The following is a 27,627-nucleotide window of genomic DNA, read 5'->3' as shown; positions in this document are numbered from 1 at the left end:
AATCTTCAAGGGGCTTTGTTGAAAGCTCCCATGCCCTCTCTTCCCAGTCCCCAGGGGGCAGGGGGACCCTGGTCCGGACGGGAAGGTGTGATATTTTCTCGGGCCTGCATGGCTGGCTGGAGGCAGGGGGACGGTTGAGAATCAATAACATTTAAGAACAAATAGGGAGAAATATTTTATAGCAGTAATAAAGCAGTGTAAAAAAAATGAGAATTCTCCTCCTGGTTTTATTTCTTTTACCTTTACAAAACAATTGTTTTAAGATTTTCTTACAAAAAAAATTTTAAAAGACATACAAGTGACATTCAGGAGATGAGAATAATATTCCTCTAATACAAAGTCATTAAAGTAAACACAGTACATTTATTCACCAAGACCAGAAACCCCCGAGTCAATGACTTCCATTTTTTCCAACGCGGTATTTTTGGTTGTGGGAAATAATTTGCCTGAACTCTCTTTTTCTGTATCCTGTTTGGCAGCCTCCTCCCAAGTCGTTGCCAGAGGCATCCCCATGGTTTCTGGAAGTATTAGCGACAGCACTCCACTTACGAAGGCCAAAATCCCAACAAGCAGCTAGAAGGAATTAGAAGAACAATAATAAGTGACATATCAATAAAGAAATGTACCCTTCAGAGAATAGTAATTCCTGAACCTTTTTCAGAGGGCAATAACATTAAACTGGATGCAACAGTTGTCATTTTTACTCCCCGGGGAAACCTTGGGTTACTTAATGAGGACCCGCAGGACCGCCATTCGTTAATTTATTCACTGACCACCATGGAGACCTACTCAGTAAATCCCAGTTAGTGTCTAGATTAGTGCTCTTGCAGGCACTATCCTAGGAGCTGCGCAGAGAAAAAAGTCCCTGTCCCATCTTCCCAGACCCCAGAGGCACCCAGCAATTGAAACTTGGGGTTGGGACTTCATGGTCAGAGACTATCTTAGTCAAACCTGTCCCTGCCCCCCAAATCGGTACATGATCAATATTCAACAGATGACACAGATGAATGAATGAATGAATGAATGAATGCACAAACGAATGTTTCAATGAACAAAAACCTACAGAATTTAGGGAGAACCAAACAAAGGCAAATGGAAACCAACTGCTACTTTGGGGGGTATGGGTCCACGTGATTTCCTAAAAAATTCAGTATTTCTTTACTTTCCAAATTTTCACACCAAAAAGGCAACCTTTTAGATTAGCACCAAGGTGTCTGCCCTTAAAAATGCAAATCACATTATCCCAATTTTACCTCAATCTAAAAAACAGCAATTTGCATTAAGAATTAAAGTCTGCATATCTATTCTCAGTTGATCCTTATGAAGATCCTGGGTGGATTCTAGAACTAAATCTCTACACAGTCTATAAAAGTGAGTTCCATCCTTACATAATTTAAATGCTTCCAGCCAAAATTACTGTCTGGGAAGAGCCCATGAAAATAAAATAAGGCATGGTTTTCCTGACAGATCTACACACTTGGTGCTTTTACAACCTCGGAGAAGGAGAAACCCACAGCATGCAGTGCCTCGGTGGCCTGATGCAAGGCCCCAATTACACGGGACCCGGGAAGACGGGTTTTTATTTTGTTTTGCCGAACGCTGATGACCCTAACTTTTAGAAATACTTGAGCAAGCCTAGAAGCAGTCACAGAATTTAAAGCAACATTCCAAAGGACGCCTAAAGGCCTCTTCCGGTGCTTCCAGACATAGCAAGGTATACCCACTGAATAAGTCTAAACAAGAACTAGAATCACTGGAAGGACCAAACCAGGACTGGATTTTTCTTTTTGGCTTGGCAGTGAGAAGGATAGGCAGGACACAAACCCATCACCCTCCACCTCCCTCCTCTCTCTCAGCATAAGACCTGGTCTCCTGCCACCCAGCTAGCTCCCTCCACCCCCTCAAGCATCCTCACAAGCCCCCACCCCTCGTTCCCCACCTCTCGCTCCCCCTTCACCCTCTCCAGACCCCACTGCTTCTCACCTCCAAGGGCTGGGGGGGGGAGCGGGGGCGGGGTGTTTTGGGGGGGGAAGCGTTCCTCTATCAACAGCCCTCCCTCCTCCTCACATGTTTTTGACCTTTTCCTTTCTACCAGTTACTTTCCTTCAGCAAAAATAACAGTTCTTATAATCTCCGTGCCCACTCCGCCTGGGAACTTGTTCCTGCTACCTGTGTGAACTCGGTTACTTAAACTTCCTGCTCCTCAGTTTTCTCATCTGTAAAATGGAAATAAGAGTAGTACCTGTCTCAAAGGATGGCTGAACGAATTAAATTAAATGACCCATCTAAGGCACTTAAAACAGTACCTGTCCACACGGTAAGTGGTCGATAAATGTGACCCTATCATTCAAAGAAGCCAGAGAGGCCCCCAGCCTCGGTCCACGCCGCCCAAGTTGCTGGCCCGTCCGTGGGCCCTCTCCCGCCGTCCACAGCAGCTGCTCTTCCCAGGCCACAGACTCCTAGCTGCCGAACCCAACAGACCCTTTCCTGGCCTGTTCCTTCGCAGCTGCCGTCCTCTCCCGCCGTTCTCGCCTCCTCTCCTGCTGCGGGGTCCTGGTCACCTCCCCACCTCCCTGGCTGCAGCACCTGGGCCCTCCTTCCATCACACCTAAAATGCCATCTGCCCTTGAGCCTGCTCACCCCCCTTCACCGCTTCATAAACCCACTCCCACACTCACTCCTGTGCCCTGAGCTCCAGACCCGGAGAGGCAGCTGCCTCCCAGACGCCTCTGTTCGCCGAGCGGCAGGGGCCTCCCACTCACCACACACAATCCCAGTGCACTGTCCTTCCCCAGGTCAACCTGTCCCTCCTCCTGAACGGCTCTGGCACCCCCCACACACACACACACACACTCCCTACCTGCAGCACACCCAGCTGGTCACCAGGTCCTGTGGATGCGACTTTTCCACCCTGTTGTCTCTAAGTCACCCTTAGCACGAAGGCATTTCCCTTCTGACCTCCTTTGACATCCCTGCCTGTTTTTCTAGATGATTCCTGACTTCCGTAACCCACCCTGGTGTTAGCAATGAGCTGGACCCCAAACCCAAACTGGCCCTGTTCCTTTTTCCCTGTAAGCTTTTGCCTTCCTGTTCCCCCTGCCTAGAATTCCCTTCTCTCTTTCTCCTCTGGCTGACTCTTACTGGCCCTTCCAGACACAGATTGAAGGTCCCCTCCTCCAGGAAGCCTCCCTCTGGCCCTAGCATGGGTTGGTAGCCCTCTCCTATAACCCAGAACCCTAACTTTCCCCATGTACAGCCCTCATCTCTGGGGCTCGGGATGGTTTGCTCTTCCGCCTTCCCCACCACACTGGACGGACATTTCTCAAGACAGAGGCTGTTTCTTTCATCCCTGCTCCGTAGCACCTAACAAGGAGGTTAGTTAAAAAACAACACTCAGTAAGTCTTTGCCAAACTCATTGAAGAATACAAAACTGATAGGCATTACCATCCACTTGTTCTTTAGATTACTCAAAAACAATGGTTGATAATAAAAGCATCAGAATGAGTGATTTTCTCGTGCTTCTTTTTGAAAGAAAAAAAACACAAACTTATCTTCTAGATCAGCATTTCCATTCCTCCAAATGAAAATATTGGCTCCCCAGGAAGTTTGACACCCATAAATAAGCTTAATGAGAAATTTTATAATTTATTTTCTTACTCATTAAAAACAACAAGCAACATCTGTGGCATCCAGAGGGAGGATATTCACAGAGTATCTCTGCAAATATACACAAGACCCTGCTGACAGAGGTTGTCTTGGGGAAAGGGGACTGGGGCACTCAGGGTCAGGGTGGAGGACCTTATTTCTCTGCATTCCCTTTTGTACTGTTTAACCTGTGTGAAAGGCATGGTATTTGGGTTTGAATCCAAGTTCTGTCACCTCTGTGACCTTGGGCTATGAATTACTTTCTACACATCAGTCTCCTCATCTGTAAAATGAATCTGCATTCTATGAAGACCGGTTTTTGTAGTTTAGCATAACAAGTGCTATTTAAGTACCTGTTAAATAAAATTTAAAGTCCCTTTTGACTCCATAGCCCCTAATTGACTATTATGGATATCTTTTTTTCTTTTTCAAAATCTTTATTTTGCTTTAGTATTTTTATAGCAGTTTGCTTTTATAGATTTATCTATCTTCTTCTGTGTGTTTCAGCTTATTGGTTTCAAAAACGCCTTTTCCACTTTTACCTCCTATTTATTTAATGAAGAGCACAAAGAAGATGCTTCTAGAAAAGCCAATGCCCTAAAAATGATGGTGGACTCTCCAAAAACACTTCCCTGTGCAGGCCAGACAGCACGTATCATTTCTCAACCTCAGTCAGCCCCTGAGAGATGCTGGCATCCCAACACTGCAATTAAGCAAACTTGACCGAGTGCCTGTTACTGGGACGTGAGAGAGATCCAGGCTAAGCCAATGATTCCCAAAGAGTAGGTGCACACCACCTGTGTGTGCAAGGTGATTTTTTTTTAGAGAGCACCACACGCTTTGTTCTATGGTGAGATCTCGTTACTTTAGAAAAACATACAACTAGCATAACACCCATGATTTCGCTGATGATATTGCTGAAGACAAAGCTAATTTTAAAAAGCCAGTCTAGTTGATTTAAAATACCAATTAAGTGATAACATGAGCGGCACACGGAGAGAGGGAAATGCTTTGCCGGATACGGTCGGGATCCCAAGTGCCCTGTCCTGCCAGAGTCCAACAGCTTAACGAGGGGGACAAAGACACACGTGCAGACCATAAAGCCGGACTGTGGCTCCACGTGGGCTGGGAAAGCAGCACACGAGAAATGCTACGCAGACTGTGCGGAAGGGAGACGTGGGGGTGTGCGATCCGGGTGTCTTTCTCAGAGAAGTGGGGTTTGCTCTGTGTCTTCAAGATACATGCAAGTTTAGCAAGGGGAGATGGAAGAAGGCTTCTCTGCAGAGGGGATGAGGCACAGGAGGAGGGGGGTGCAGCGGAGAAGGAAGTGGGTGACGAAGGGAAAGAAGACAGGGGCGCTCTGCGGGGGTTCCCTCTGGAAAGGACTTCAACATCCAGCAGAGCTCAGATTTTCTTCTACCCTGAAGGTGACGTGGCAGGCGGGCCAGAGCTGTGGTGTGGCAAAGTCTTCTGCTGGGGTGGGGAAGAAGCACAGGGAGAGGTTGTGGGAGGCAGAAGGTGGGGGCCGTTGAACTGGAAGCAGGCAAGCTGGGGCGGTTTGGAGAAGGAAAGTGAGGGTTTGATGTCATGGATGGGGAGGATGGGGGGTAGAAGAACAGGGCAAATAAAACGCAGATGCTCAAGTGTCATGCTGGAGGCCGCGGATTTCTATTCCAAAGTGGGGGGCAGAGGACAAGGGCATTAAGGCACAGACCAGTCCTATCCGGGAGAAGCTGACTCTGTCGTGAGATACTCCAGGAGAGTATCCATGAGACCAGGGGAAGGATGGGTTTGCAGTGCGGAAGGGAAGTCAGAAAGGAAAAGAGGTTATCCGTGCAGGGACTGCGGAGGACGGCCAGGATGGCTCTCAGAGAATGAGTCTAGTTAAGGGGAAACCAGGAAAATGAATGAGGAGCAGTGAAGACGAGAGAGGACAGCCTAGAGAGAGCGTGGCACAGAAGTTCAGGAGAGGGCACGTGGAGGAAGGGGGAGAGGGCCGGAGACCCAGGCCTCTCCCCCAAGTCTCCCAGCACCCCCAACCCTTGCCCACTTCCCTAAGCCCCCACCCCTGCCTGTCTCCCAACTTCCTCCTGACCAGAAGCCTCCCCCATGAAGCGCCTGTCAAGTTTCAGGTAAGCTGGAGACCAGACCCCTAAATCTCTCCATCCTCCAAGCAGCAGGCAGCCTCCAGAATTCACCTTGACCAGCAGGCACCTGGTGGGAACCCAGAGCCACAGCGGGATGGGCCAGCTGCCTGGGAGGACACGGAGGCCTGAGCTCTCCCTCCGCAGCTTCAGGAGCTGGGTGGCGAGAGGTCCTTCCATAGCAGGCACGATTGCAATTAACGGCTCACCGGAGGCCGAAGGCAATCACCCAACACAAAACAGCAACCACCGCTCTCCTTACCGACCGCTGAGCTGTTAATAAAGTTCCCATAAACCTCCATAACTGAATTATAAACTGGCTTCCAAGAAGGACAAAGACAGAAGGCAGTCAGCTGCTCTGCCTCTCTGCTGTCTCAGTTCTCTAAACCGATTCACACCTGTGGTAGGAAGGTCCAAGCGCTGGAGAGAGAAACCCAGAACGGGGCCACGATGCTTCCCACACGGCTCACCATGCTGCCGCTTCCCACAGCCAGGGACCTGCAAACAGGAGGAGCATTAACACGGCAGCCAGAAGGAAAGGAAAAAGGAAAAAAAGACTGCCTCCGGATTGTAAGCCGAGCGGAGCCCAGGTGCGCGGAGGGAGGCGCTGCCTGCAGCCCCCGCCCACACTCCCAGAGGAGAAGAAACATAATAAAACTGAAGCTCGGCCTAATATACTGGAAAATAATTTTACCCTAAAGTTTTGAGAATCACTTGTGATTTACATCCACATTCTGTGAAACAGTGGTATATACAAGCATACAGATCATTCAAGACACTTCAAGACCCCTCCAAAAAAATAAAAATAAAAATAAGCCATTCTTCCTTTGCCTATGCAGATGAGGCCCTTATGTATATTCATCCAGTCTAACATTGAGACTAACATTGGTCTTCTAGAGCAGGAATTTGTTTGCGGTAGGGAACGGACGGGAATGGGGAAGAACAAAAGATTTGTATCCATGGAACATTCTATTTCAGCTTTTTAAAGTCAAGCAGTATCTTAATGTGCTTTTCTTTAAAAGTTATTTAAGGTAGCCTTATGGAACGTCTCGTAAGAAGGAAAGAATGTGCTTTTAATGTGAATAAGTATCTCTTATTAAGCCAAGGAGAGAGGCCCCACACAGGAGAAACCAAATCAGCCAAACACCTTGATCTTGGACCTCTAGCCTCCAGATATGTGAGAAAATAGATTTCTGCTGTTTCAGCCACACAACCTCTGGTGTTTTGTCATGGAAGCCCTAAAAATTAAGACAACAGACATCAGAACATCAAGAGACACATCCTCAGAAAATTAGCCTTGAGTCATATGGAGAGTCAGTGTAAGTCCATTGTACTTGAGATTATAGAGTGTGATTTCACAACAATTTCTTTAATATCCTTGCTAATGGGGTGTAGACAAAGCCTCAGATTCAGAATTAGCATCATCGTGTGACTTTCCCATATCTCAGAGTTCCAGCAACTGCTACAGAAAGAAAGCATTTCTACTCAAAGATCAAATATAATGAAACGACGTGTAAGCAAAACATAACAAGAAAACAAAAGAAAAATAAGTAACTCTTACCTTACCATGGTTGGATACAGCTCTGCCGTATAAAGGTAAATGAGGCCAAACGATGCCCCTATGGCAAATTTTCCAGCCATAGTCACCACCACAGTCCAAACAAGGTAATCCTGAAAAAACATATGTTAGCAAAATAGACCATCATGAGTAATATTTTTAAAAGAAAATACAAAGTCTTAATTATTATTTAAAACTTTCTAATTATCCGATATTGTTCAGAACAATGAAAAGTTTTATCTCTCTGTTTGAATTTATTTTGTAATCTCTACTCATAGTCTGTAAAAGCTTTTCATCTCCCTGAAATTTAGAGAAAAGTTTAATTGTGCCTCCCCTCCAGCCTTGGAGATGTCAAATGACCCGATTAGAAAAGCCATTTGCAGAGACTGCTATGAAGTGAGACACGCCCAGATGGTGCTGGTTCCAGTAGTAACTGACCCACTCCTTCTGGAATTGATCCAAGCAGAATGAATCAAAGAGCCATAAAAACAAATTGGGCCCTTTGTGACAGTAATCCTCTAGCTTATAAACTATTTTCAGAAAATAACTGGAAAGTGATAACTGGGCTATTAAAACAGATTTTTTTTTTTTTTTTTTTGGTCCATGCACCTCAACAGTGACACTTCTCCGTGACTCCAACTCAGTGTCTGCTGTCCCTGATGTGCTCCATGTCCAGCTGTGGCTCACATAGGCCTCCCACATTCTATCTTTCCTCTCCTCTCCTGTCTGCCCGCTGGGTGTGGACACCCAGGGGACCCTGGAGTTCGTGTGTTGAGGATGGCAACGCCTTTGTCAACCTGAACCCCCGAGTGACGCCGTGGAGCCACACATCCCCTCACCACTCCCGCCACTACCAACCAGGTACACCCACATCAGACTTTCTACGAGCAAGAAATAAATATCTATTATGTGAAGTCCCCGGGACTCGATGATGCCTTTAATAAAGCAACTAATGTCACCTTGTCATCCTGATTCCTGCGTGTTTGTTGGATGAATCTGTTGACAGTATCTGTTGTAGACAGTGTTTGTTGAATGAATTAATGTAACTTGAAAAACACTGAAGGGTGTTGACACTGCCACTTGGGGAGAAACTTCATTAGAAGGAAGAAATTTGTGGTTAAGAGTTAGTGCCCTGTTTCTAGAAATCCCTGTCAGCTACTCTCCTGTTTTCCCCATTATCACAGGGGCTTAACCATTACAGAACTTAAAGGTTCTGGGGTTCCCCTAAATCTTTACCAGCTAGCTTCAGAGACAGCTGCCATCAACTCAACTAGTATATCTGTAAACCACTTTAGAAACAAACAAAAAGAGGTATGGTTGAAGTTCCCTCAAATTGGCAGCAAACCCCCTGGTCCTGAGTAGTTTTACTGCATTCATATTAGTTGTGTATCAATCAGCTGGAAATTTCAGTTACATAAAACATATGATTTGCCAACCTTGAGAATTAAATGAAGTATTACTATAAAAAGAAGTCACTGGTTAAAGTAAATTTCAAACAATATGCAAAACTTAACATGCCCTGCTCTAAATGGTGAGATACTATTACTGAATAATTATATAATCCTAGAGAAAATTATAGAAAGTATTTTAAAGTATTGTTAGAGTGACCATATTTTCCAAATCAAGAATGAAAACACAGGTTCTGATAACAGTTTTGGGGGAGAAAGAGGAGGAGCACTTCTGGATGCAAGAGTTACATAGGAATATAGGAAAATATAGGAATGGGAAAGTGGGTTCAGTAGTTTATGGCAGTATTTCTCAGTAGGAAACTGCATTTTTAAGAACAAGCTCCTTGAGGGATTTAGGCATACCCGAAATTGGAAACAACTATTGGAAACAACTAATCTACTGCAATGAAAAACAGGACTATTTAAATGGAAACAGTCCTGAATATAAAACTCATTGTATCCTTCAGATGTCTCTATTGGATTCCTCCCTCCTTCAGGTTTCTAATCAACTGTCACCTTGTCTGAGAGGCACACCATCCTCGATCATCACCCTGGATAAAATAAACACATGTGTTACACACACACACAAACACACACACACACACACACACACACACATTCTCCATCCGTCATCCTGTTTTGTTTTTCTTCATACTTATAGAAACTTGATTCACTGTGTGTCTTCAGCACTTAGGACAACACCTGGCACATAAGAGATGCTGGATACATATTTGTTGAATGAATGAATGTTTAAGATAATAATAATCACTGGAAGACATGATCAACTTTCCTCATTCAGCACCATTGTGTTTACAAAAGACAACATTGGTCATCCCTGGGAAGTGGGATTATGGGCTTTTTAAAAAAAGAAAACACTTTTTTCCTTAATTTTTTTATAATGAACATGTATTACTTACAACACAGGGAAAGAACAGTTTTTTAAAATATTATGTATATACTCTGTCCATATGTCTGAATTGATCTTCATCCTTACTGTCATAGTATAACTAACTAACCATGCCTTCAATAAAACATAAAAATAACTCACCTTGGGGATCACCATAACCACACCACAGAGCAGTGCTCCTGAGATAAGGGAGAAGACCAGAACGTTTCTTCTCCCTATACTGTCCATCCCCCAGCATATGAAGACGTAGGCAGGAATTTCCACTGCACCTGTCATTGAGCAAAAGTGCTCTCTATAAGCCATGGCAACCAACCGCACAAGGGGACCTCGCCTTCTAACCCACCACCCAAAAGGAATGATCAGCCCTCTTCCCACTTGCAGGAGCCCCTAAGAGCTACCCAACGCCTGCCCTACAAGCCCGACCCCTTTTAAACTCCCTGGAGTGAAGAGGGGGGCGCTTGGGTGGCTCAGTCGTTAAGTGTCTGCCTTCAGCTCAGGTCATGATCCCAGGGTCCTGGGATCGAGCCCCGCATCGGGCTCCCTGCTCGGCGGGAAGCCTGCTTCTCCCTCTCCCACTCCCCCCTGCTTGTGTTCCTGCTCTCGCTCTCTCTCTGTCAAATAAATAAATAAAATCTTAATAAATAAATAAACTCCCTGGAGTGAAGAGGATGTGTCCTGTTAAGTGCACTAGCGCTCCCTCAATCCACCTGACACTTAGCACCTGTCCCGGGGATCTTGCCACCCACTAGGCTGTAAGCTCCCCAGTATACAACACAGGGCCCAGGGGACAGGCCTGTTGGATGAATACATGAGTAAATTCATAGATGACATTGATAAGTTCTGATCTTTGGTTTCTCGCGCTTGGCAGAACGAGGGAAAATTCTAGATCAGTAACTTCAAAGTTAGGAACTGAAGTAGAAAATTCACTGTCGGCTAAGTACACAAACAAATGATAATGCGTGATGGATTTTTAAATCTAAAAGTAAACATCTAAAAATCTAACATGAATCCCCTACAGAACAGAAATTGCCTCGGGCCTCTTTTTACTGCCCCACCACAAAAGTAAAGAGCTGGATCTCCAAGTCCATAACTGACTTAAAAGCCCTTCTCTTGAAAAACCAAAGTGAGATCCAGAGCCAAAAAGCTCTATGTCTACCGGCCAGAATGAAACAGGAAGCAAGCAAGAAGATCTTTTGGCCAAACTGAGCAACCCCTACCATCTCCTTTAGAAAACTGCCATGGTCTACCAGGCCAGATCTTCCATGTAATTCAGTCTTGGAGTTCTCCCCTCCCTCTGCAGCTTGCCTAAATCTCAGGATGCGCCCCACCCCCCACCGCTCAGGAGAGACCTGCCCTTGTCCATGCAACTGCAGAACGTTGCAAGCACCTGGAGAGGCAGGTCTGCCTCTCTGTCTCCCACAGCTTCTGAACACATCATAGGGGTAGACACCTATACTCCTGGTGAACATTCTCAGTAGTACATCAGAAATGTACACAGCTGCTGTTGCTCAAAAAAAAAAAAAAAAAAAGTGGCTCAGGCAAAGGCAAGAAAGAACATTCTGAGCCGCCTTTGAGAGCTGGTCTTGCTCCCTTTCATCGACATGGAAAATAGTCAGCTCTGAAGGAAATGCTCCCTTGCACGGACCCTGCAGTGGTAAGGTCCATGCTTTGGGGCCAGACCAGGGTGTACATCTCTTACTCTACTCTTTTTTTTTTTTTTAAGAGTTTATCAAGCACTTTTCAAGGCCCTGCCTGGGTCATGACCCTCAAAAGAATCGCAGGGGAGTGAGCCCAGCTTCATGTCCCCACTTTACAATGGAGAGTAAATGCTTTGAGCCGAATGAGTAAGGGACACCTCAGGGACTGGAAGCAAGATCTTCAAGAGGCAAGACTCCTTTCTTGAAGCCTCCCTCCCCCACTGCCTCCCTCCATGCCTCAGGACTGGGTGCTGGGCCACCAACCAACTTCCTGGGGTCTAGCCAAGCAGGGCAACCACTGTGAAATGGCTGTAGAGACATTTAAAGTATCCTACACTGGTTTTTCTTGAGTTGTCGCTTCAGGATACTGATACCCCATCTAATTTTTGGTGTGACTGTGTCTGGGATAGAAATGGTGCAAGCAATGAGGCCCGCACCTCTTTGGATTCGGACAGTCTGCCATTACTTTCTTCACTCTATAATACAGAATCTCCTCAATCACCCAGACCCACTTCCGCTCCTATCCCCACATAACCCCAAGGGTATGTCTTGAAGCTACTGAAGCAGTTATCACTTGCAAGCGGCACAAAACCTGGGCTGAAATCCCCACCAGCCCCAACCCGTCTCAAGAGAGAAAAACTCGTTCCAAAATGTCACAGCATAGAAATGTTGACTGGAAGCACCTATCAGCAAGAGGACTTCTGGGAAGGGGAATAACATGAAAAATCCAAGACAGTAGGGAATAGAAAACCATGTATATTTATCTTAGACACATTTTTGTATTTATGAGATGTCCCAGTTTCTTGAGAATTTATATCTTCATTAAAACAAAGAAACTACGTCATAAAGATCTAAGACTCCAGCTTCCCGAAGCTTCCCCACGTCACACCCCACCCTACTCGGTCCTCCCGTCACCTCCTGCTCTGTTCTAGGAAGACCACATCATTTCTCAAACTGACATCTAGAATGGGTTTGAAGCCAAGATGGACTCTGCAAACTTGTTGGTTTGCCCAAAAAGAGAATAACGGGGTTTTATTTTTTCTTAAAATGACTTCTCTGGTAATTCCTGCTGAGCTATAATAAACAAAAACAGATGTGACATCAGAGCACTTTAATGAGAAGGGATGCTATCTATGTGTAAAAATGTAAGAGCAAGATTTTTCTGAGGATAATAGCAAATGCAGTCAGCCTTCGTGAAAATGACCAGGAGTTAAGACTAGATGGACAGATATCGATTTCTAATATTTCTCTCATGTTTGGTGTGAATTTGGTTGGCCCTCGGCGTCACGCCTCAAGACGTCACAGCAGTATCTGGGGCCATTTTAACCTGCCACTAAAGTGAAAGAAGCACAACAATGAAATTATAGTTGCATGGATTTAAGTGATCTTACTGACTGCAATTTCTAAATTAGGGGCTTTTGAAGGTAGAAAGATACCAGAAGATCTCCAAGACATATTAAATTTTAAAAGGAAAGCCACTTACAAAAAACAATAGTTACCTACAAAGAGAATGATCTCTTTCTCTGCGCAAATGTATGAAAATGCATAGAAAGAGATCTAAAAAGGGAAAAGCCAGATATTAGAGACATCACCTCTCAAAGAGAGTTCTGAGATGGGGGTGGGCCTCCAGGAAGGAAGCAAGCAAGGAGCAGAGGCAGAAAAGGAAGGAGGAACTAAATTCTTCTGACCGTTGGCATTGTTTTAAAAGAAAATATATACCTGTGTTCCAGCATAATAACACTAAAAGAGACCGTAATAATATAGTTGGCAGTATTGTTCCTGGTAGAGAAAAGACAATAAAAACACAAGAAAAACAAGGTGGAAACATCACTTCATTGCTACGCTTAAATATAATTTAACTACTTACCCATGAGGAAGAGGTTTAAATATTCATTGCCTCCTAAATTAACAGAATTCAAGGAGAAGAAGTAGAATCCCAAACACCCAGTGAACCAAATCAGCCAAACAATAAGTGTCCTTGTTCCAACATTCCAGTCATAAAACAGATCTAATAGGTTGTGCTTCTTAACTTCAAAGGGTTCATTACCAACAGGACCATTTAGATCCAGTGACAAAAGTTCTGACAGTTTACAGGAGCTTGCCCTATTCCACTTGGCCATCGTATCAACTACTCTCTGTGCTTCTTCATATCTTCCCTCTGAGAGAAGCCAAAAAGGTGTCTCTGGGAGTATCCAACAGCACACGACAAAGGGGACAGTCACTGTGGAGAGGACTATCTGATAGGTCCACCAGGTCCTGACAAAGTAGCCTGTCAAAGCCACCACCATTGTTCCAATGGCAAAAAAGGAATGCATCTGGATGCATGCCCACGTCCGAGACTTCATGCCAATAAATTCCGTCACATAGACAAACACCACCACGAGATAGCCACTTCCAGACTGAAAAACAAAGCAGGGAGGGTGGTCCAGATTTAAGGTCACATTTACAACTGCTCAGGGGTCTGATCTCTCTGCATATCACACATAGGCAAGAAAGAAAATGACAAAAATTGTTTTCTGAAACCCTTACCACATTTCGAAAATGGCATTTAATCCAATCCATCCCTCTTCTTTAAATGGTTCTTTTCATCCTTCCCCCACCCTCGCCACCCCGAATGGCCAAACTCGAGAGGCTATGTATGATATAGATGAGAGGACATGTATGATACATGTTAAGCACTGCCTTTTGCTTCAGGTAAGGATTCCTTTGTAGTGTGCCTTTATTTCTCAGTTAATGTAACTGTAAACATGCATACCAATTACTCTATAGATAAGAGGTCCTTATTATTAAATCCTAAATTGTTAAACGGGGATAAAAAGTTATGATATCTAATGTGAAGAAAAAGATCTGATTGAAACTTTATTTTAACAAGCAACAAAACAGAAAATAAACAAACTGGTCTTCATGAAAATTAGAAACTTCTGTGCATCAAAGAAGACTCCCAACAGAGTGAAAAGGCAACTTATGGAATGACATATTTACAAATACTATATCTGATAAGAAATTAATATCCAGCATATATAGAACACTCCTGAAACTCAACAAAGCAAACAATCCAATTCAAAATGAGCAAAGAATTTGGATTTTTCCAAAAAAATATACGAATGGCCAATAAGCACACGAAAAGATACTCAACATCACTAACCATTAGGGAAATGCAAATCAAAACCACGTTGAGATACCACCTCATAGCCATTAGGATGGCTACTCTAAAAAAAAACAAAAACAAAAACAAAACAGAAAATAACAAGTGTTGACAAGGATATGGAGAAACTGGAACTCTTGTGCACTATTGGTGGGAATATAAAATGATACAGCTGTTATGGGAAACAGCACGGGGATTCCCCCAAAAAACTAAAAATCGAATTACCGTAAGATTCAGCAGTCCCACTTTGGATATATACCCAAAATAATTGAAAGCGAGGCCTCAAAGAAATACTTGTACACCCATGTTTGTAACAGCACTATTCACAGTGGCTAAAATGTGGAAGCAACAGAAGCATCCACTGACAGATGGATATACAAGCAAAATGTGGTCTATCCAGAAAATGGACTATTATTCAGCCTTAAAAAGAAAGGAAATTCTGACACATGCTACAACATGCATGAACTTTAAGGACATTGTACTAAGTGAAATAAGCCAATCACAAAAAGATAAAATGCTGTATGATTCCACTTATATGAGTTACATAGTGTAGTGGAAATCATAGAGATAGAATGTAGAATATGGTTGCTAGGGACTGGGGGGAGGAGGAAATGAGAGTGTTTAATGGGTATAGAGTTTCAGTTTTGCAAAATTCAAAGAGTTCTAATTAAAAGAGATGGATAGTGACTATGGTTGCACAACAAAATGAATGTACTTAATATCACTGAAATGTATACTTAAAAATGGTTAAGATGGTAAATTTTATGTTATGTGTATTTTACCACAATTTTAAAAATTGGGGAAAGTAACTTTTTATTTTGAAAATAAGCTTATCTTTAACAAAATGTAGACTATAATAGCAATATGTGATCATTCTTGGAATAAACAAAGAATGAATCAAATGTTGGATTTTTTTGTGGGGGGGGGATGATGAAAGGATTAGAGTTTTTCCTACAAGAGTATTTCACATTTGACTTCTGTAACACAAACCATAAAGTTAATTTTTGCAAAATTATTCAAGAGCCAAAGGCCTCTCTTAATCCTTTGATATTCAAATCATACTCTTTTGAAGGCTCATCATGTCATTATCCTTGTGGATGTTCATTTCTTCAAAAGTTAGCTGGTCTAGCTCTACCACAGCCCAACTGGCCAAGGGATTTGGGTAGGATCATTTAGTTTTCCCCATTGCTCTCAAAGACTTTTTGTAATCAAATATCTTTGGTAAGACCTTAATTTCTCCTTGCATCAGAGAGTCAGGAAGAGGCTAACCTACAGCGATTTCCTGTGACAGAGAGCAAGACACGAGTCGTGAACAGGGATGTGGGTGGTGAGGCCTCTACTGCATTAATGTTCAGTTTAATATTTTTGTGACAACAGCTTTCATTTCTCCATACAACCTTATAATTGCAAGACTCAGATAATGAACCCTGCTAAATGAGGACTCCCACACCCAAGAATCTAGTTGTTTGGTGATGTTTACTGTTGTTACAGTACACAAAGATGGTGAGGACCGCCAAATACTACAGATTTCCTGCATTAAGTTAAGCAGTAACATCAGTCCCTGGCAGGTTTTTTTTTTTTTTTTTTTTTTCATAGTAATCCTGAGCGCACTCCCACTTCCTATTGGTTACTTCTGTCACTGGGTTCAGTCAAGCTGTACACAACTCTGTAATTCCAAAACGTTCCTTGGATTCATTCACACCTGTCACCTCCACTGATAACACATCTCCCCTGACCCCACCCCCACATAGCAGCCAGAACAGCCACTTCACCCCTGCCGGAACCCCTTCAGGACATTCCCATTGCCTCTAGGAAATCAAGCAAACTCTTGATCATCCTCCAAGGCCCTGGCTAATCATCCCCATCCCTTCAGCCTCATCAAGGTGTTTTACCTCCGCTCTATTCGCCAGATATCCGGACCTTCAATTCCTTCTCTCTCTCTCTCTTTTTTTTTTTTTTTTAAAGATTAGAGAGATAGTGAGAGAGGGAACACAAGCAGGGGGAGTGGGAGAGGGAGAAGCAGGCTTCCCATGGAGTAGGGAGCCTGATGTGGGGATCATGACCTGAGCCAAAGGCAGACGCTTAACGACTGAGCCACCCAGGCGCCCCTCAATTCCTTCTCATCTTAGGGCCTTCTTAGTTGCTGTCTCTAGCTGGAACATTCTTCTCTTACCCATCCCTCACCAAAAGCCCCTAACTCTCCAGACTCTCCACCCTCCCAACTTAAGATTCCCCACCCCCACTCTCACGCCTCCATTGTCAACATTTTATTTTCCAAAATGGCCCATCAATGTCTTGCCTTCCCACTACACTGTAGGGTTATTGAAACAGTCTGGTCTGGTTTACTTAGCATTACACTCTGTGGGCAGATTCTAATAAATGTGTTGAGTAAATGAGTCTGCCTGCATCTTCCCTACTCAGAATTCAACCCCAACTACATTTCTCATGAAAATCAAAGGCAGAAAATTAAGGCCACATTTACAAATGTATTCAATGAGTGGCTGTCTCATTTTCTCAGTTCTGGAAATAAACACATGGTATTTGCAAGACAGAAACAGATATTTTCAGAATGCATCCTCTTAAGCCTTCCAAAAGAGGACCTTCGCATTCTCTCCATCCCTGTGCCTCTGTTGAACCATCATTCCCACCAAGGTCTCATCAAATCTCATTCTGCAGTCACAGAGCCATTTCCTCTCATTCTGTCCTCAGTGGACACAGACTGCTGCTTGTTATCTTTTGTATTAAGAACTCTTTACCTTCCTAAATATATAAAATTACTTTTTTTTAAGGGGCTACACCTCCAACGGTCCCAAATTTTTTTCTTTTTATGCATCGTCCCCATCCCTGGCCATCCACGTGGCTTCCTAGGAACTCTGTCCAGCCATCAGTGAGGACTCCAAAACTGAACCCACCAGCCTGCTCTGTGAGGGCTGGGACCTCTCCTGAGATTGCAGTCCTTGGCTCTCCCCGGAATCTTGGCTCATACGTACATCCCAGTGAATGGGGATGCATACCCATCCCTGAGTTTAGCAAGGTCACAAGTTCCTCCCACAGACAGAAACTTCACTCCACTATCCTTGACCGGTGACCTCCAACAGGATTCACTGCTGCTGTCATTTGGCAGCTTGGACTCTGTCCCCAAGTGTGGGGACACTTCGTCACTGGCTGGTCCACTTACAATGACAGTCCCCACCGGAAGGACGGCCTATGTCGTGTCAGGTGCCCTGCCATGCATGTTAACTTTAATCTCACTGTCTCCTGATAAGAACCCAGTGAAGCAAGTAGTATTTTCTACAGTTTACAGCTTAGAAACTAAGGCTTGAAGAGAACACCGTGTTTGCCCAAGGCCACACAGTGAAAAAGCCAAAATATGACAAGGCTGGTATTCAAACTCATGCCCTTTTCCCTCTATTTCCTTGTTCCTCGCAACAGAAAAGCCCAATGCTTTCTTGTTTTCATTCCTACTGCACAGTATGCAAACGACTTCCTTACCAACACACCTATGGCTCATGCATACAGGGCCTGACTCGGCCGCTAGAATTGCTCAGAAATGAAATCATGCCTTAGTAATTGTGGAATGTGGACCACGTGCCAAGCATGGAGTCAAACAAGAAGTCTCTGCCTAGTAAGCAACCATTTTTCATGTTAATGAGTTTCATTGAAAACACAGGGCACTGCTTTTCCACAGAAAGACTTCTCAGGGGCACGAACAAAGATGAGTCCTTGCCCTCTCTCGCCACATTCGAAATGACCCAAACTACGACAGGCTCGATATGAAAACACTGCAGGAGAATTAATGAGGTTTTTCTAAAAAAAGCACACACACAACTCACCATGGCTAGGAGAAAGCGTGCGATCATGAAGCTGTAATAATCAGATGAGAAAGCCACTGCTATGCCAAAGAAAAATATGCCAGTGCTTGTGGACCACAAGACGAGCCGTCTTCCTAGCCTGAAAAATAAGAATGGCCCAGCGGGCCAAGCAAAGTAGTGTTATAACAGTTGAAGCATCCACTCCAATTCACGAAAGATGAGTATTACCTATGTATTTAATAGCTTATGTATTGATTGTGCTATTCATTCATTTATTGGGGGGAAGTTATGAGTTAACACATGCAAGAGGCCAGTCTTTTGGTGGAGAGGCCTCTACCTAAGCCACTAATAGACATACATGATCACCCTGGGTGATCCCCCGGAGGACTTCCCAACCCAGGACTGGTGAGGGAGAAGAGGGGGGATATGTGTCCATCGTTCCCTCTCTGTCTCTCCTGCCTTCATTTGGGCCTTCACCATTTCCTACATCTCTCATCCCAACGGCCTCCCAACCAGCCCTCCTCATGTCGCACCAGTGCAGCCCCCTCCCACACTTCCCAGAAATAAGAACAATCCCAGGTGTAGTTTTGCTTCACTTCTTTTATCCAGCCTATGCTTCTGCCAAATGGGCCTCCCCACAATTCCCTGAACGTGCCAGGCTCTCTCGTGACAGGAAATTGTTCCTTCCCCCTTAGAAAGCCTTCCCTAGTGAGCATTTAAAACCCAGGTCAAATGTGCAGCCTATTCTGACCATCCTCTGGGGTCTTGAGGCAGAAATGAAGAGACAATGCAATGTAGTAATCAGGTGTTCAGGCCTGGGTTCAAGTCCCAGCTCCACTGCTTACTCTCCAGATAAACTTTCTGTGCCTCCTTTTCTGCCCCGGTACTTAAAATAGGGCCAATAGTGCCTACCTCCTAGATTTCTTTAAATAATTAAATGAGATAATACACAAGACATTTAAAACAGTACCTGGTGCATAGTAAATGGTGCATAAATGTGAGTTATTATTTTAAAAGCTTTCTCACATTTCATTGAAATTATCTATTTAAAAGTCTTTCTCCTCCATTGTTAGCTCCATAAGGATGGGGTCAGGTCTTATTTCTTTGCTTTTTTATTATGATATATCATACATACATAAGAATGCATAAAAATACGTATGTATTTGGAGAATAATAAAGACTCAAACATCTATGAAGTCACAACCCAAAGTAAGAAAGAGATCCATTGCCACCCTCCCAATAGTTTCTCACACCTCCCTTCGTGATCCCAAACCCCAAACTCCTTGCCCCCTTTTTGGAGAGGCCATTATCCTAATTTTGGCAACCATCAATTCCTTACTTTTCATTCCATTTTACCACATTTATAGGCAGCCCTAAACAAGATAGGTTACTTTTGCTAGTTTTTTAACTTTCTATCATCGAACAGTACTGTATGTATTATTCTGTGTCTTGCTTCTTTCACTCAATCCTATTTTTGGAGATTCATCTCTGTTGTTTGTGTAGCTATGAATCATTCATTGCATGGCCGCACATCCCACAGCAAGAAATATTGCAATATGTGTGTCTACAATATGGCTGAAGTACATTTGGGTTGCTTGCATGGCCAGGCTGGTAGCAACAATGCTATAGGAGCCTTTTGATGCAAATACCCATGTGGACACGTGCAAGGGCATCTCCAGGGTCCAAGCCCCAGGACATGTGAGCTGTGCCCATCACCAACTTTTCTATATAATGAGAAACCATTCTTCAAAGTTTTCCTGATTTGCATTCTCAATTTGCATTCACACCAGCAGGGCGAGAGATCCTATTACCCTATATCCTCACCAACACGTGGCATTACAAGACTTTCTACTTTTGACAACTGGTCAAAAATAAATGGTATGGTTATAGATCATTGACACCCTTTCCATCTTTCCATTAGCCATTTGGATTTTCTCTTTTATGAAGTGACTTCAAATCTTTTTCCCAGTTTTCTATTGGGTTGTCTTTTTCCTATTGATATAAAAGTCCTTTAAGTAATCTGGATTCTAATCTTTTAGTTATATGTAAAGCAAATATTCTGTCTCTCTTTTTCTCTCCTGCTTGTCTTTCTTCTCTTAATGGTGTCTTTTCATGGACATCAATTCTAGTGAAGTCAAATTTATCCATTTTTTCCTTCATGGTTAGTGCTTTTTGTGTCTTAAAAAGGATCTTCCCTTCTTTCAATTAGGCTCTGAAAATATTCTCCCCTATTATCTTTCTAAAGTTATATAGATTTCCTTTCATGTATGTACCTTTAATCCTTCTGGATTTTAATTCTTCTGATGTTTGTACTATAAGGTGTGAGGAAGGGACACCAGTTGTATTTTCTTCTGTACAGCTCTACAAGTGTCCCAGCACCACTTATTAATCCTTTTCCTGCTGATGTTCGATGCCTTATTTGTTCCATAGTTATATCTATAATTGAACTACTCTCTTTCAGGGTCCCCTAAGGAACTATCGACTGTTTGTCTAATGATACATCTATTTATCTTAATGATTTGATTCTTGAAGTTTGTCATTTTCTCCATAAAGTGCTTATACACTTTTTGATTGATTTATCCATACATATTTTATATTTTTAGGTTTTTGCAATGGCATTTTTTAAACTTTTTTTTAATTGAAGTATAGTTGACATCTGTTACATTAGTTTCAAGTGTACAACACAATGATTCAACAACTCTATACATTATGCTATGCTCACCACAAGTGTAGCTACCATCTGTCCCACACAACGTTATTACAATAACATTAACTATATTCCCTGTGCGGTACCTTTTATCCCCATGACTTATTCATTTCATAACTGGAAACCTGTATCTCCCATTCCCCTTCATTCTTTTCACCCACCCCCCAACCATCTCCCCTCTGGCAACCATCAGTTTGTTTTCTGTATTTATTGGTCTAGTCCTGTTTTTTGTTTATTTGTTTGTTCATCTGTTTTGTTTTTTAGATTCCACATATAAGTGAAATCATATGGTATTTGTTGACTTTCTGTGACTTATGTCACTTAGCACAATACCCTCCAGGTCCATCCATGTTGTTGCAAATGGCAAGTTCTTGTTCTTTTTCATGGCTGGAATATCACTCAGCCATATAATACTATATATATCATATATATTATATACCATATTATACATTATAATTTATTAATATTATTTTTATTAATATTTATTCTTTTATTCTGTTATTATATAATATTTGCATGTTTATATTTTATTTGTTTTTGTTTTTACTTATATTACATATTTTATATAATTATATAATTATTAATATTATGTTGTTATATATTTTAACATATTATTGTATTTTATTACAATTTATTAATATATAATAAATAACATTTTATATGTAATATGTCAATGATAATAAATAAAATAGATTATATTAATATATATTTATATATCACAATTTCTTTATTCATTCATCTATCAGTGGACACTTAGGCTGTTTCCATATCTTGACTATTGGAAATAATGCTACAATAAACATAGAAATGCATATATCTTTTCCAATTAGTGTTTTCATTTTCTTTGGGTAAATACTCAGTAATGGAATTACTGGATCATGTGGTATTCCTATTTTTAATTTTTTGAGGAACTTCCATCTATTTTTCCACAGTGACTGTACCAATTTACGTTCCCACTAACAGTACACAAGGGTGCCTTTTTCTCTACATCTTCACCAATACTTGTTATTTCTTGTCTTCTCTTTTTTTATTTTAGCCATTCTGACACGGCTAAGGTGATATCTCATTGTGGTTTTGATTTGCATTTAGTGATCTTGAGCATCTTCTCATGTGTCTGTTGGCCATCTGCATGTCTTCTTTGGGAAAATGTCTACTCATGTCTTCTGCCCATTTTTTTAATCAGATTGTTTTTTTCATGTTGAGTTGTATTAAGTTCTTTATAGCTTTTGAATACTAACCCCTTATATATATATATCATTTGTGAATATCTTCTCCCATTCAATAGACTGCCTTTTCATTCTGTTCATGGTTTCCTTCACTGTGCAAAAGCTTTTTATTTGGGGGCAGCCCTAATAATTTATTTTTGCTTTTGCTTCCCTTGCCTGAGGAGACATCTCTAGAAAAATGTTGCTAAGGCCAATGTCAAAGAGATTACTGCCTATGTTTTCTTCTGTGCGTTTCATGGTTTCAGGTCTCATATTTATTTTTTTTTTAAGATTTCATTTATTTATTTGACAGAGAGAGACAGAGCAAGAGAGGGAACACAAGCAGGGGGAGTGGGAGAGGGAGAAACAGGCTTCCCACCCAGCAGGGAGCCCGATGCGGGGCTCGATCCCAGGACCCTGGGATCATGACCTGAGCCGAAGGCAGACCCTCAACGACTGAGCCACCCAGGGGCCCTTCAGGTCTCATATTTAGGTTTTTGATCCATTTTGAGTTTGTTTTTGTGTATGATGTAGGAAAGTGGTCCAGTTCCATTCTTTCACATGTAGCTGTCCAGTTTTCCCAGCACTATTTATTGAAGAGACTGTCTTTTCCCCATGATATATTCTTGCCTCCTTTGTTATAGATTAATTGACTATATAAGTGTGACTTTATTTCTGGACTCTGCAATGGCACTTTTTAATTTTTATATTTACTACTAGTAGATATAAAATAATTAAATTTATATGTATTGATAACATATCCAGCAACCTCATTACATGTAAGTTCATTAATTCTAACAATTCATCTGCTGGATTTTCTTCAGACAGAATTGTAATGGCTAAAAATAATGACTTTTTTTCTTCTTTCTGCTTATGCATTTCTCCCTCCCTCTGTTTCTCCCTCTCTTTTCTTTCTCTGTTTTGCTTTATAGTACTAGAATCTCCAGTACAAAACTAAGCAGAAGCAGTGTGTCATACATCTTTGTATATTCCTGATTCTAAAGGAAAAGCTTTTGACATTTCAGTTTAGATGTTCATAGCAGATCTTTTTGTAGATACCTGTTAACAGGTTAAGGACATTCTTCAATTTTTAGTTTCTGTCATGAATGAATTTTGAAATTTATCAAATGTTTTTCCTATATTTATTGAGTTGCTAATATGAGTTTTGTCCTCTAATCTGTTAATGTGGTAAATTCCATTGATTAGTTTCTAATATTAAGTGTATTTCAGACCTTACACCTCTGCCTTCATGAATGTTAATCTCTCATATTTTCCATCTGTCTCTCTGATGTTTATTATTGGTAAGTTTTTCTGAGCTCTCATGCATTTTATTCATTCTTTCTTTACTTTTATATAATAGGTTGTTAAAACTACCCAGGAATTTGTCAGTCACTTATTTTGGTTTGTGTTTCTAGATGTTCTGGGCAGTTATTCCTCAATTTTATGTCATTTTAAAATATAATTTCCAGGGGCGCCTGGGTGGCTCAGTCGTTAAGCATCTGCCTTCAGCTCAGGTCATGATCCCAGGGTCCTGGGATCGAGCCCTGCATTGGGCTCCTTGGTCCACAGGAAGCCTGCTTCTCCCTCTCCCACTCCCCCTGCTTGTGTTCCCTCTCTTGCTCTGTCTCTCTCTGTCAAATAAATAAATAAAATCTTAAAAAAAAAAATTTCTAGGAGGTGCCTGGTTGGCTCAGTTGGTAGAGCATGTGACTCTTGATCTTGCGGTCATGAGTTCAAGCCCCATGTTGGGCGTAGCGCTGAAAGGAAGGAAGGAAGGAAGGAAGGAAGGAAGGAAGGAAGGAAGGAAGGAAGGAAGGAAGGAAGGAAGGAAGGAAGGAAGGAAGAAAGAAAGAAAGAAAGAAAGAAAGAAAGAAAGAAAGAAAGAAAGAAAGAAAGAAAAAGTCTATTTAAAAAATTAATAAATTTTTAATAAAATACGATTTCCAGATTTTTTGCAATAATTTTAAGCTTGTCTTCTATTCCTTTAAGAGCAGTAAACATAGTGAATTTATTACCCATGCCTGACAATTCTAGTATTTGAAGTCTTTGCGCATAAAGGCTGCTTTTGCTGACTCTCACTCATGGTGCCTTTTAATCATGTGTTTTGGCTTTGACTGACCTAATTTCCACACCTTCCACACAACTACAGGAAGGCAGTTATGGAATAGAAGATTCTTAATCATAGAAACATAACTTCACCCACCAAATAATAACTAGACTCCACTTCTCTAATTTTATTACTCAAACGGCACCTCATGGGATGTGAGTTAGAGGTGGGGAGACCTGGGCACTCCTCCCTTTAGGCCTCCATAGACTTTGCCTCCATTGACTTTCACTTCTATTTTGGCCCCAGCCACAACAAAGCCCTATATTTTTATTTTGGACATTTGTTAGCCCATTAGACTAGCATACCGCAAGGGCAGAGATTTTGACCTAAGCTGTTGCCTTCAGGTTCCCAGGGCCCAGAACATGCCTGTAAAATTCACAACTATGGGGACCAAATAAATTCATCTCTGTGTGTTAGCACAGGTACTTAAAGCGCAGTCCATGTCCACACAGAGATAACTTTGCTTTATTTAAATGCTATGTATCCCTTTTAATGTATGTTTTTTAAGAAAATATGGCTAGTGTATCAAGAACTTAGAACCAAGTTACATCTATTAAAAAGCAAGTTTATTTAAATATATATATATATATTCAAATAATAACCAGTATTTATTGAGTGGTTATATGTCCAAGGTACTTTTTCTGCATTAATTTTGCAATAACCCTTTGAAGTGAGTGCTATTATTTTCATCACCAGTTTACAAACTAGTTTCTGAAACACAGGTTATGCCATTTTCTCAGGACTCATGACAAGTAAGTGGTAGAACCAGGATCTGAACCCAGGTAGGCTGTCTTCAGAACCCATGCTCTACCCACTATGTTTTTGGTGTATCCCTAAACACAATCAGCAAAGATGTAGGCATTTAATAGGAGGTATGAACATGACTAAAGTTTTGAACATAATTTCCTGACCTCTAAGAAAACCAGATAGGAAAATGAACCTTACACTGATGCAACAAACCTAAATACTTCATTTTACCTGTCAGAAAGGTAGCCAAAAATCATTGCTCCCAGCAGGACTCCCAACATAAATACGGGCTGGACCATCTTTGCAAACCATTCTCGGTTACACACCAGATCCCACTGAGTCACCACGGTGCTGTCCCACTTGCTCTTGTCATAGATGTAGCCATCCAAACAAGGAAAGCTGCTCTTCTGGCCATTATAATCAGAGTTCAAACCAGACTTTTCATCCCTCCGGAATCGGTGACAACTTGTGAGCTCCCAGACCTCACCATTCTGTAGCTGCACTATAATCTGATCTTCATGGCCTGTGAAAAACAGGATCCAGATGTCCTCCAACCTCCAACTAGAGATATTGTGGAAAAGAACCTGACTCACGTTGCCCGGAGGCCGGCAGGTATGGTAGGGGGACACTGTCATGAACACAGATGCCAAGTAGTGGATACCACAAGAGATGTTCTGGAAGGCACATATAAAATAGAGGACTATCTGAAATCTGCAAAGAGAAGAAAAGCAAGTTACTATATCTGGCCTATGGGCTCAAAAAGACTATAAGTACATATGAAGGGTGTTCATCATATTTAGCTTAATATATATACAGATGTATAAATACAGAAATAATTACAAATGTTCCCGTGTGTGTGTGTGTGTGTGTGTGTGTGTGTGTATTATTTGTTAGTATATATACATAGCTCTGTTATGTCACAGGCAATGACATTGAGACAGGGAAACTAAAGGGACCCCATGAAAAAATACTTTTTTGCTCCTTTTTCTGCTTCTTCTCTTGCTAGGATATACACCCCCATCTTACACACACCTTATAGAACAGATAATATATGGCTTCCTTACAAAGGCCAAGGAATTCATGATTTCTTTGCAGACTTCCAGCACAGTATATAGCATCTAAGGAGTGACCAGGTGGGGTCATCATGAACATTTTCCAAGACCACTAACTCATCGAGACCCCTGGCTTCAGGGCATAAGTGACTTATGGAGGACACCTAAACACTCATCTTTGTTCTCAGATGCCTGAGAAGACACTGCACCAGACCACCATCCCCAATAAAACCCCAGACTCCAAGCAAAGATGAAACTCACTCTCCTTTCCTCTCCGACTCTCCCAGAGGCTTTGTCTGTATCTGCTCTCTCTACGTCTTCAGTAAACTCTGCTCTCATTTCCTCTTGGCTCACACTTGATTTCTATCCTGTGCAAAGCCAAGGACCCTCCTGGTTGGTCCTGCGGGACATCCTCTGGGTTCTCAAACCTGGCCAACCTGCATCAACATCCCAATAGCAACATGCACATCCAGTGCCCAGATCTTGTTTTCTAAATACATTCTCCAGTAAAAGGGACCAGGAAAAAAGCTGATTTAAGACCAGGACAGGGAAAATTAAAAATATGCCTAAAGCATCTTGTGGAATCAGAAAGTAAAGAAGCACTCAAAATACAAAAAGTTGGGGGCATGTCTAAGGGACACAGGAATCAATCTGAAAAAGCTCCCAGTGGGCAAGGTTGAAACAATTTGAGCAACAAAATAAATAGCATGGTATATCCCAAGGTATAAAATAAATATACAAGTCCATAATGTTTTGTTTAATTTTATGTGTCAGCAAGACTGGGCTAAGCCCAGATAGCTGGTAAACATTATTTCTGGATGTGTCTGTGAGATTAACATTTGATTGGGTAGACTGAGTAAAGAAGATTGCCCTCACCTGTGGGTGGGCATCCTCCAACCCACTGAGGGCCTGACTCGAGCAAAAGGTGGAGGAAGGGCAAATTTGCTCTCTCTGCTGGGTCTGAGGCATCCACCTTCTCCTACCCTTAGACACCAGAATTCCTGGTTCTCAGGCTTTTGGACTCAGACTGAAATAGGGAAACTGAAGAACTCCATAAAAACCTGCTTTTTGCTCCTTTTCCTGCTTCTCTTCTTGCTAGGGCCTGCACCTCCACTTTATACATGCCTCAGAATGCAAACAGCATGTCCTCCTTGTAAGGAACACAGAGTTAACAATTTCTTTAGAATAGATAATACCTAAGGAAAAACCAGGTGACAATGACCGGATGAAGCTCTCATATGCATACTCCAGACCACCAGAGCTAGGCAAATATCTCGAAGGCCCATGCCCCCAAGAACAACACCTGGGCTTTTGTCTCTGTACTAACTGGTCCCTGGATGCCTGAGAGGACACGTACACCACACCACGAGCCTCAGTAAAAACCTCCAGACCCTGACCAAAGACAAGATTTCCTCCTTTCCTGTCTGAGTCTCCCAGAAGCTCTGTTTGTAC

The 27,627-nt window shown here is 42.2% G+C and overlaps 1 protein-coding gene across 4 annotated transcripts in view; it reads right to left on the bottom strand.

The window, feature by feature from the left end:
* The window catches only part of SLC22A16 (solute carrier family 22 member 16), a 97,129-nt gene continuing 69,502 nt past the window's right edge, over positions 1-27,627 (bottom strand). For 2 of the 4 annotated variants that reach the window (XM_027600832.1, XM_027600834.1), the window contains 7 exons: positions 25,355-25,834; positions 18,379-18,496; positions 13,268-13,799; positions 9,845-9,972; positions 7,352-7,461; positions 6,189-6,288; positions 1-573 (listed from right to left, as the gene is read on the bottom strand). In XM_027600832.1, coding sequence (XP_027456633.1) covers positions 364-573; positions 6,189-6,288; positions 7,352-7,461; positions 9,845-9,972; positions 13,268-13,799; positions 18,379-18,496; positions 25,355-25,834 — 1,678 coding nt within the window. In that variant the 3' untranslated portion in view covers positions 1-363. Of the gene's footprint in view, positions 574-6,188; positions 6,289-7,351; positions 7,462-8,307; positions 9,973-13,267; positions 13,800-18,378; positions 18,497-25,354; positions 25,835-27,627 lie in introns of those variants that run through there. The other 2 variants (XM_027600833.1, XR_003521220.2) reach the window with 2 other exon arrangements.

This window comes from Zalophus californianus, chromosome 7 (assembly GCF_009762305.2).
Source record: "Zalophus californianus isolate mZalCal1 chromosome 7, mZalCal1.pri.v2, whole genome shotgun sequence".
Taxonomy (NCBI): Eukaryota; Metazoa; Chordata; class Mammalia; order Carnivora; family Otariidae; genus Zalophus; species Zalophus californianus.
This window is presented reverse-complemented; position numbering and strand designations above follow the sequence as displayed.